General features: G+C 47.1%; 1 protein-coding gene across 11 annotated transcripts; it reads right to left on the bottom strand.

Annotated features, from left to right (window-relative positions):
• Positions 1–691: 691 nt before the first annotated feature.
• Positions 692–10744, bottom strand: LOC309520627 (complexin-3-like). 11 transcript variants are annotated; one of them, XM_082202617.1, is made up of 5 exons: positions 10275–10744; positions 6718–7014; positions 3311–3485; positions 2465–2552; positions 692–1621 (listed from the first exon to the last, which is right to left on the bottom strand). In XM_082202617.1, exons 3-5 carry the CDS (start codon positions 3472–3474, stop codon positions 1415–1417), a joined length of 459 nt encoding a protein of 152 aa, XP_082058743.1. In that variant the 5' UTR covers positions 3475–3485; positions 6718–7014; positions 10275–10744; the 3' UTR covers positions 692–1414. The 11 variants fall into 11 exon arrangements, with proteins under 11 accessions (XP_082058743.1, XP_082058744.1, XP_082058739.1 ...); XM_082202618.1 differs by lacking the exon at positions 10275–10744 and adding an exon at positions 9923–10027 and having other exon boundaries at positions 6718–7018; XM_082202613.1 differs by lacking the exons at positions 6718–7014; positions 10275–10744 and adding an exon at positions 9923–10035.
• Between the last annotated feature and the right edge of the window lie 530 nt (positions 10745–11274).

Consider the following 11274-nt stretch of genomic DNA (forward strand, 5'->3'; position numbering starts at 1 on the left):
GTTTGTGAAGGATGCTGGGAATTGTAGCTCTGGGAACTGCAGTTCCCAGGTTTTTCCAGGGGAAGCCGTGTGCTTTAAATGTCTGACATAGGCACAGCCTAAGTTTCCAGAAATGGCTACTTAGATCAGTGATGGCCTCCAGGTGACCAATTTGTTGAGCGTTCATTCTGATTTCTTGCACAATTTTTTGTAGGGCAACTGTACAATGCCAGCTGCTTATTAAGTATTAATTTTATTGAACAAAATCTGGTGCACGTATATGTGTGTGTGTTGTGGGGAGTGTTGTGCTGTAAGAGCACCAGATCTAAGTGAGCAACCTGAATTTGCAGGCATTCAATGGAATCAATCCCTACCCCAGCAAAATAGCAGGAGTTTGGAAGCATTCCCAGTCTTGCTTTTGAGCTGCAAGCTGGTGCTGTCAGATCACTGGGTAGGGCTCAGGGATTGTGCTGCCTTTTCAGACAATTCACCTCTGACTCTCTCTTTCTCTCTCCTTCCTGCCCTGTTTCCTCCCAGCTGCCTCTCTCCTACAGCTCCACCCTCCACGTTTCTGATTATCCCCACAAGCTTTATGAAGCTCCAAGAATGAACAACAGCCTGGGTCAAATCTCCTTGTAATGGAGAATTAGCAAGAGCCCCTCTTCAGATCATAATTCTTATTGTTACCAATAGCAAGAATGACGACAAGAGCAAAAGATCAACTGTTTTATTGAGACAAGGGACTCTGAACCCACAACATCACCCCAAAGACAGCAGGAACGTGGACTGTCAGGAGATGGACCATCTTGCCCGGGATCACCCAACCTGGTTGGTGGCCGCTCCCCAAAGCCCCAAGCACAGATCCTTCTCCTCCCACACTGCCCAAAATCCCGGCACCCAAAGACACGGGGACTGAACCGTGGGCCTTGTGCACGGCGTTGATGTCCTCTGCCACTGGCCAGCTGAGTTCTACTTGTGGCCGCTTCAGAGCAGCCGCCTTCATGGTGGTACCATGGATTTTCTTCTTCAACAGACTTTTGATGCAAAGATCTTGAAGGACCTAACACTGGCAAGGGCAACCAGGCTGTGTGGAAGGAGCCATCTCATGGAACCTCCCAGAAGAACGTAAACAGTGGCCATGCAGCCGGTTCCAGGTGGCATCATCCTTGATGGCGCCCAACCACTTGTCCCATCAGAAAGCCAGAGATTCTCCTACAGCAACGGCAGGGAAGCTCTGTCTTATGGGCTTCACGAGACCCACCAGGACACCCCAATCCAACCCACAAGTCCTGGGCTACAGCCTTAAGTTTGGTGGACGCTGGGCCCACGTCAAGACCGTGGAGGGGCTTTGAGGTCCAGCGATCCGCAGTTGCGCATCCCGGTGAATAATAACTCCTGTGTCTGCTGGAGTGAGGGTCCTTGGAAGGGGGCTCACTCACATGACAGGGCACTGCACTGGGCGCTGCAGCGATTGCACGGCGCTCGCTGCTGTCACCCGCAAGGCGCTGAAATCCAGACCACCGAAGCTGGAGAAGATGGAGCTGGGATCTGTGGTAGCTTTGGGCTTCACAATAGCCAGGAGGTCCTGGGGGAGTTTCGTCTTGTTCCCAACCGCTTCTAGCTGCTTCTTATCTGTCCGGTTCTGGGAGAGGAAGAAAGGGGTGCAGGGTGAAATTAATGCTGGACTATGGCTGTCACCCTTTGGGACTGGTAGGACGGAAGGCAAGGAGCCCAACAGCAGATGGCGCCAGTGGCAGGCAGAGCTGGCTAATGATGGCTTTCTCGCTACCCTCCTCTCTCTGTTGACTTCCACAAGGGCAACGCTGACTAAGGAGGAGGGAGCTTTTCCACTTAAGATGCTTTGTGTAACGCGTGTAACGCTAAACCAGAACTAATGCTAACCACAGTTAAAGCAGAAGCATCTGACAGACAATCGCTTAAACCTTGGTTTCTTGTGTCACAGGCTAGTTAAATGCACCAGCGGGAGCAGCTGAGCCTTCAGAGTTGTTCTGATATTTTTGCAGATCTGTAGCTTCTGGGCAGCGGTGACTCCTTAACGGTTGTTAATGAGGGCATCCAGGTTTGTGCATAATACTATGGTTAACATTAACTGAGGTGTAGGAAGGAACCAACTGCAAACCTTGGTCTACAAGAGACTGTTAGCCATAGTCAGTAAACAGTAGTTAGCTGGGGAGCTGGGCTCATATATAACACTAAACTGTGGTTTAGCAAACCATGGTTCAGCAAACTGTGGTTTAGCAAACCCTGGTTTAGCAAGCCATGGTTTAGCAAACCATGGTTTAGCAAGCCATGATTTAGGTCACTAACTATGGGGAAATGGAGTTTGGAATGCCACAGTTGGGACACCACCACCAAGAAGCCCCTTCCCCTGCAGTCAGTTGTTTAATCTCCGGATATGGGGACAAAGGAAGGCCCCGTTGGAGACAGACAGGGCAAGATGTGTCGGGGAGAAGGCAAGCCTTACCTTGGGCAGCTGGTATTTCTGCCGGAGGTGGGCCCTCATGGTGGCTCGCTCAGCCTTCTGTTGAGCAAAGGCTGCGTCCCGTTTGCTCCTGAAGGAAAAAGAGAATCAAGATGAGCCACTCAAGCACGGGAATGAGATGCTTCTGGAAGAGGTGGGCTCACCTCCTTTGTGGAATTTGTTAAAAGTTTGGACGAGCAACTGCAGGAGCTTTTGTGTGGGTGCTAGACTTCAGCCGTGTGTTTTCCACCATTGCGGTCAAGCGCAGAATTAGCACACGCAGAATTGGGTAGCTGGGAAACCTTGAGAATTCCGGAGGAATCTTAGCATCATCTTCATTTTTTAAAAAACGGGTTCCTAGCCCTTATGGACGAAAGGGTAGGCAAACTCCTAGGGGCTGAGGTCCCTTCGCGCCCCTGCCAATAAAATATATGAGGGGGCCACGCCCCCTGCCCAAGTTGATGGGCATTGCCATTCCAATGGTGGGTGAGTACCGTGTATTGTGATAAATTATGCAGGGTGGGGCTTGCCTGCCCCCAAATATTTTATTCAGATTAGCACCTCTGGGCCACACCCATCAGCAGTCTTACTTTTCACCCTCCTAGGGTGCTAGAATATGTCCCTGACCTCTGACCATGTCTGGTTGGAGGACAGAGAGGGCCATTTCTGAGCATGTGTGGAAACTAGCAAAAAGTGAAATTTACATCTGTTGCCCCGCCTACTTTGGCCTCTGGCCCCGCCCACCACCTGCATGCGGCCCCCGAGAGGTTGCCCAGAAGGGAATGTGGCCCTCGAGTTGAACCTCCTGGCTTAGGGTTTTGAGATCCTCGGTCAGGAAAGGACTCTTACTTGTGCTTTTCGTTGATTGGCGTCTTCCGAGCCAGAGGCTGCGCTCGGTTCTTGCTGTGGCACCTTTGGGAGCTGATGCCCTTCTCCCTGGGGAAGTCGGCCGAGACACAGCACAGCAGCTGTCTGGCCGGCACTCCAAACGCCGATTTCACTGCGGACTCCATAGGGAGGACTGCTGGAATGCAGGGCAGAGAAAAGGGAGGGAGCAAGGATGAACATGGCGGCTCACAATGCGAAATCCACAATCTTTTTTTTTTTAAATGAGCATTTTGTGGGGAACCTGTCAGAATTCCTTTGCCAGATGACTAAAACAATACAGTGGTACCTTGGGTTACAGACGCTTCAGGTTACAGACTCCGCTAACCCAGAAATAGTACCTCGGGTTAAGAACTTTGCTTCAGGATGAGAACAGAAATCGTGCCGCCGCCGCGGGAGGCCCCATTAGCTAAAGTGGTACCTCAGGTTAAGAACAGTTTCAGGTTAAGAACGGACCTCCAGAACGAATTAAGTTCTTAACCTGAGTACCACTGTCTTTAAAAGGATTAAATGTGTTTTAATGACGATTCCAGTTTATTTCAGATTAAGCACCCTGGATAAAGGGCCATTCAGTCCTTGATTCCATTCCGCTCTCTGTCACGAATGCAGATTAGGATCAAGGTTTCCTGGGTGCTACGGCTGGGCGATCTATCATCCAAAACTGGTTTGAAGTCCATATCGTGATAACGGTTTCATAATTTCTGACATGGCAATATATTGTGAATCGTGGGGTCAGTGTGTGTGTGTATTTGTGTGCTATGCAAAAATTATGATGCAGGAAAATCCATGAAGTCGGCCAATGCCTCTACTTACACGTAACTCCATCCTTATTTCAGACATCATGATATATCGGTATATGGCAATGTTTAGCTGGTCATGTATCACGATGTTGAAAACCAGATATCGCCCAGTCCTAGGGGGCGCAATTTGTTGTCTGCAGGACAAGAGCAGCTATTTTATCTGTATGAGCTCTCCATTGTAGTACAAGGAGAGAGAACCAGTGCCCCACTCACAGAGTTTCAGAAATATTATTTGAAGCTATATATGGAGGATAAGGGGGGGGCGTGGGTGGCGCTGTGGTCTAAACCCCTGAGCCTAGGACTTGCCGATCAGAAGGTCAGCGGTTCGAATCCCCGCAACGGGGTGAGCTCCCGTTGTTCTGTCCCTGCTCCTGCCAACCTAGCAGTTCGAAAACACATCAAAGTTCAAGTAGATAAATAGGTACCACTCCAGCGGGAAGGTAAATGGTGTTTCCGTGCGCTGCTCTGGTTTTGCCAGAAGTGGCTTAGTCCTGCTGGCCACATGACCCAGAAAAACTGTCTGCGGACAAACGTCGGCTCCCTCGGCCAGTAAAGCGAGATGAGCGCCGCAACCCCAGAGTCGTTCGTGACTGGACTTAACTTTCAGGGGTCCTTTACCTTAAGGAGGATAAAGGGCCCTTTGGGCTGAGAATCTGCGGGGTGTGTGTGAATCTATCCCAGTTAGTTTCCTCTCAACGAAATTTGCAGCAAAAAGGAAACTCTTGCAAAACCGTCACAGGTGGGAGAAATTAAGAATGTTATTTGTAATACGAAGTGTGGGGGCCAGGCAGTTTCCCCATGGAATAGTCTCTGACATATTCCGTAGCCCAAATCATATGACTCAGCAAAGACTGCTCTGTTTGAAAAACCGTCTGGTCCAAATCTGATTTGAAGATCAAGACCCCCCCCAGAAGGCAGAGCAGGAGGAACCATGAAGCTGCCAGTTCTCTACAGCAGGCATCCCCAACCTTTGGCCCCTCCAGATGTTTTGGACTACAATTCCCATCATCCCTGACCACTGGTTCTGTTAGCTAGGGATCATGGGAGTTGTAGGCCAAAACATCTGTAAGGCCGAAGGTTGGGGATGCCTGCTCTACAGTGAGCAGGCATTTGCAGGTCCCTATAAGAACATAAGAAGCGCCTGGTTGCTGGATCAGGCCAGTTGCCCATCAAGCCCAGAATCCTGTTCTCACAGTGGCCAACCAGATGCCTGAGGTAAACCCTCAATCAGGATTCGAACACAAGAGCAACTCTCCTCACCTTACTGTATCCAACTGTGAGATCCATACTTAGAGGAGACCCATTGAAATCAGTTGAAATCCACTGATTTCTAGGAGCCAGCTTGGCGTATGACTTCGCCAGATCTCACCCAGTAGACACTGGGCTTCGCAATCCACCAAGGATTTTCTGACATGCTCTCACCCAAGCCCTAGGTGGGCTACTTTTTCCCCATCAAGGGCCGCGTTCCCTGAGGAATAATCTTTTAAGGGCCTCATGCTGGGAGCGAGTCAGACCCAATGATGGTTGGAGCCAGAGATGCAAAAATATTCCAGGACAACTAATCTGGGATAAAGATCACCCTGCTTCAAATTTCACCACATATTAAGAATTCTCAGTCTTTCATATCCTCCAACATTTCTCCGATGAAAATAGGGACGTCCTATTCCCTAATAATAATTTTATTATTTATACCTCACGCATCTGACTGAGTTGTTCCAGCTACTCTGAGCGGCTCCCAATGTATATAACAACATAATAAAACATGAAACATTTAAAACAGGGGTCAGCAAACATTTTCAGCAGGGGGCCGGTCCACTGTCCCTCAGATCTTGTGGGGGGGGGGGCAGACTATAATTTGAAAAATAATAATGAGCGAATTCCTATGCCCCACAAATAACCCAGAGATGCATTCTAAATAAAAGCACACATTCTACTCATGTAAAAACACATTGATTCCCGGACTGTCTGCGGGCCGGATTTAGAAGGCGATTGGGCCAGATCTGGCCCCCGGGCCTTAGTTTGCCTACGCGTGAATTAAAAAATACAGGGCTACCTTCAGCTGTCTTGTAAATGTTGCATAGTTACTTACAGTGCTTTTTTCTGGGGGTACGCATACCCCTAAACATTTTTTGAATCTGTGTACTTTTGTCCATTTACTGTATTTATTTTCCCTGATTTGAACTATAAAATGGTGATTTCCCTGGGGCAAAATGACTCAAGAACATTTAAAAAAACAAACACCGCTGGTTACTTATCTCCTTGGCTCAGGGACCAGATAACTCCAGACCCCCCAACATTTCTCCAATGAAAACAGGGGTGTCCTGACCTAAGGTAAAGCGGGACATTACAGGATCAAATCAGAAACTGGGATGGCTTCTGTAAATTGGTGACCGTCGCTGGAAAATAGGGACACTTGGAGGGTCTGTTTTTTGTGCAGGCTTGACTCTCAGGAAAGTACGGACAAAACCCAAGGAATCAGTCTCCTGCCTCTGGAAGCCAGAAACGTACAGGCACACCCCAGCTCCTGCTGGCATCTTCTCACCTGAATATTGCCCCGTTCTGTAAACTCACCTGGGAACCTGGGAGTCTTTTGTGCTTCTGTCAGGCATAGGTAGCTTGCTGGTCTTCTCTCTCCAAGTGCCCCAGAAAGAAGATTAGAATTTGTGGGCAGCTCAAGCTATTTAAACAGGGATCAGAAGCGACGCAAAGACTCCGGCTGACGCCAAGCTGTCTCTGATCCACCTGGGTGACAGTCAGGCCATCCAGATGGCACCTTGAGCAAAACATCCGCTGGTTTGCCGTGTGGGACACCCGGCACGTGCTGGCAGCCTGTGACACACTGCTCCATTTCCAAGGTATCTCAAACAGCTTGCTGGGGGATAGAGGAATTAGCTTCGTTTTTGTTTTGTTTTTCCAAATTGCAAGTTCCTAGTCCTCATTGCTTGCTCCAAAAGAGGCAAACAAAGCAATTGCCAAGAACTGATATCAGTACAAACCCGGCACATTTGTATTTCTAGTTCACTGTTTCTCAAACTTGGGTCTCCAGCTCTTTGTGGACTACAACTCCCATCAGCCATAGCTAGCAAGGTCAAGGATGATGGGAATTGTAATCCGAAAACAGCTGGAGACCCAAGTTTGGGAGACACTGTTCTAGTTTATATATGGTCAAAACACATCTGGCCACATCACTCTTCCGAATTTTAACTTTCCTTTTTTTTATTTGTTTGCTTGAATGTCACTTCAGTAATTGAATTGTATTATTCAAGAATTCACAGATTCACAGACTTGTAGAGTTGGGAGAGACCACAAGTGTAATCTATTCCAACCCCCTGCAATGCAGGGGTCTTTTGCCCAATGTGGCGCTGAAACCCACGACCCTCAGTTTGTCTCATGCTCTACCAAATGAGCTATCCCTCAACTCCCACATTAAGAAGACATCTTACTGTCTTTCACCTGTTGAGGACTGGTGGGTCAAGGAATACCTGCAGGAAGTATCTTCGCCTGATTAAAAAAGAAGTACCACCTTTTTATACCTTTTTTACATATAAAAATGTATATTTCAAAGTGTTAAATGAAGGAATGGTGCTAGCATTAAGGCTTTATTGGGTGAAATGTATTTTTAAAAACAGGGCTTTTAGAAACACAACTTTTAACTGGCTTTCAAGGTCTCCTTGGTTCATAAAGTACCAGGTTTTTAAATTTCACACACAAAATTTCTAAGATCGAGGATTGTGGACTGAAAACTGTCTTGTACAATGTCACAAAACGAATTATCTATGGCTTTTAAACTATGTTGTTTAAACTGGAGAATCATAGAATCATAGAGTTGGAAGAGACCACAAGGGCCATTGAGTCCAACCCCCTGCCAAGCAGGAAACACCATCAGAGCACTCCTGACATATGGTTGTCAAGCCTCTGCTTAAAGACCTCCAAAGTAGGAGACTCCACCACACTCCTTGACAGCAAATTCCACTGTCAAACAGCTCTTACTGTCAAGAATAGCAGTTATTGGGCAATATACAAAAATTGTCAACAAGCCAAGAATAAAATCAGTTTCCAAGGAAAACGTTCTTCTATCCATCATCAAACCTATCCATGCGGATTGCATTATTCATTCCTAATATATTAGCCTCGAATGTCTCATGGACAAAAAACAAGGGACACGGCTTGCAAAGGCCTTGACGCCAATGCACAGGATCATTGCCTCTGAGTCGCATCTCAACCTTATGCTCTTTGCCGATCTGGTGCCCTCCAGAGACTTGGGACTGCAAATCCCATGCGACCACAAGAAGACATCACAAGTTTTTCTTTTGCAAGAGACCAAGGAACTTTTTAATTTTAAGAGAGCCTGCAATTTGTAGAGCTCTCAATTCTGCACCAATGGACAGTTTGGGCTCCCATCACCCACTTCCAGGCAGAAATACCTCCATGTTTCTGTATTAGGCCAAGTGAATTGCATGATACCCCCTTCCCGCCCAGGTTACTCAGACATCTCCCCTTCTCTCCTTTTGCTCTAAGCCGCTTAAGTATAACCCAGGTCTGGGTCCTACCACCTGCCAGGGCTTGTCCTTGGCCGGAGAGTCCCCCAGCTCATCGCGCTGCAATCTGTTTAGCGCGGCCTAAAACCCAACTGGTGCGTCAATCTGCTCTGAAGCTCCACTCTTGATGGATTGCTTTAGACAGGAAAGCCTACAGCAAATGCGCCAACTTGGGAGCCAGGCTGTGGGCAGAGAATACGGGGGGCACGCAACCCACATCAGTAGCAGGAGGACATTTCCTATGTCCCGGAGACGTACCCTCCAACATTTCAACTTCCTTTTCCTGTGCATCAGTTTTGCTAAAGATTCCCTCTGCTGTTCGTTTATAGGGAGGAGACATTGATCATGCAAAATTTCCCACACCAAGGGAGTTGCAGTCTTTTGTTGTGGCAGAGTCTATTATGCCAAGATTGTTATCATGCCTAGTTGAGGTTTTGTTATATGGAGGAAGCTGAGGTTGCCTGGGAGCCTATGTATATACCGGCTCCCTAACAAGCCCAGATCAATTGACCTATACTTCCATCAGAGGAATACGTGGCAATACCTCTTACTTGGAATAAAGTATCTCTGGCTGCAGTACTTGAACACTCAACATGTAAAGGGCAAAGGCTGCAAGACATATTAATTACATACTGCTTTGCAGTTAGCTTTCCCTTGGCTGAGTCACAATAGTCCAGCATAGATTTCTGGGCTAAATTTAGCAATGGAGTTCTGGGCGCTTTAACTGAAGCCACATTAAAACTGCAGAGAATCCTTCGGTCAAGATGGTCTTCTAAGCCTTTCGTATCAGTTAAGAATGCCAAGCCAAAACAGGTGCTCTCCCAGCTCCTATCCTCCAGTTAAAACATATGGCTTTTGAGCCCACATAGAAATAAAACGGGCATGTCCCTTGCCTGTATGTAGCAATTAGCATGAACTGCTGAACCAATTGATTGTAAAACTATTCAGGATAATTCAGGATAAAAACTAGGCCCACTAAACCCCCTGTTCTATAGATAAACATGTGAAGACAAGAATCGAATTGACTCACCCCATATATATATATATATATATATATATATATATATATATATATATGAGATCCTCAGTTGCTTTCATTGTATTTTCATTTCATCTTTGTATGCATTTGATGGGTCACACTTATTGCTTTTACTGTATTTTTTGTATGTGTTTCTATATCTATATCTATATACACAAAACTAGAACAGACCACAGAGCTCAAGGACAAGCAGCCTTACTTGTCGCCATCTTCATCTGGAAGTCCTAGTTATAAATATATATAACCCGAGCATGGATTGAAGAGGCTCAACAGCCATGAGGAAAGGCCTATCCATTTGTTTCTACGGCAACCACTTTGGACTAGCCCAGGGGTCAGCCACCTTTTTCAGCCGTGGGCCGGTCTACCGTCCCTCAGACCATGTGGGGGGCCGGACTACATTTTTTTGGGGGGGTGGTGAACGAATTCCTATGCCTCACAAATAATCCAGAGATGCATTTTAAATAAAAGCACACCTTCTACACATGTGAAAACACCAGGCAGGCCCCACAAATAATCCAGAGATGCATTTTAAATAAAAGGACAAATTCTACTCATGTAAAAACATGCTGATTCCCTGACTGTCTGCAGGCTGGATTGAGAAGGTCATTGGGCCGCATCCGGCCCCCGGGCCTTAGGCTACCTACCCCTGGACTAGGCAAACAAAGGCATTATGGTAACATAGAAACTGGTTTGGCAAGATTCCCCTTATACATTCTAACCTCACAGATGCAAGATGACAGGTTCTGGAAGGGGACCTAGGCTAATTCCCCCCCCCAACCCATCTGGACCGCCATCCAGACTGAACACCCCCCAAAAAAACTCATAACTACACACGCACACACATTTTACACAAGTCGGTGAGAAGTACTGGGACCCCCTCCCATGAAAACCCTGATTCAGGGAAGCAGAACTAAACCCCCATCTTCCGACACACACATGGCTTGCTGTGGGGCATTTTAATACCCACCCCAGAAAGTCATATGTATATTTTTGCAGTTTACATCAAAGGAGGTTTAAGGGTTGTTTGTACTTTGATTAAGACTTTGCACTTGTTTTAACAGATTAACACACTAGCCCTCTAGAACGGATCCACGACAGAGATCAAGAGCAAGAATAGCCAACGGGGATCTGCCATGGGTCAGCCCTCGTGATTTTGTCATTTAAGCCTGCAGGGATGGCCCAGCCCCACTGACTTGCAAAGCTGGAAGGATTCCAGCTCCCTGGACACATGCTTTTAAAAAAAGAACTCAAAACACACCGTGACGCCAACACCACGATCCGCCTCTGACCTAATTCGTGTCACCTGATAATCGTGCACAGATCAGAACATTGGTTTTTTTTCCAGCATTAGTAGACCCACCGAAAGTAATAAACAAAACCATTTAAACGAGTCTACTTTGAGTAGGACTAACACTGGATAAACCCCGTAATTACCCATCGGTGCTTGCTTGTCTCCAGATTACGCAATGTATTTTTCAGCACAACATACCCAGGTGAGTAAAAAGACGCCCATTTTAGGGTAAAAAGTGCTGCTTTTGTTTCTCTGCAGCA

This window comes from Podarcis vaucheri, assembly GCF_965113315.1.
Source record: "Podarcis vaucheri genome assembly, chromosome: 16".
NCBI lineage: Eukaryota > Metazoa > Chordata > Lepidosauria > Squamata > Lacertidae > Podarcis > Podarcis vaucheri.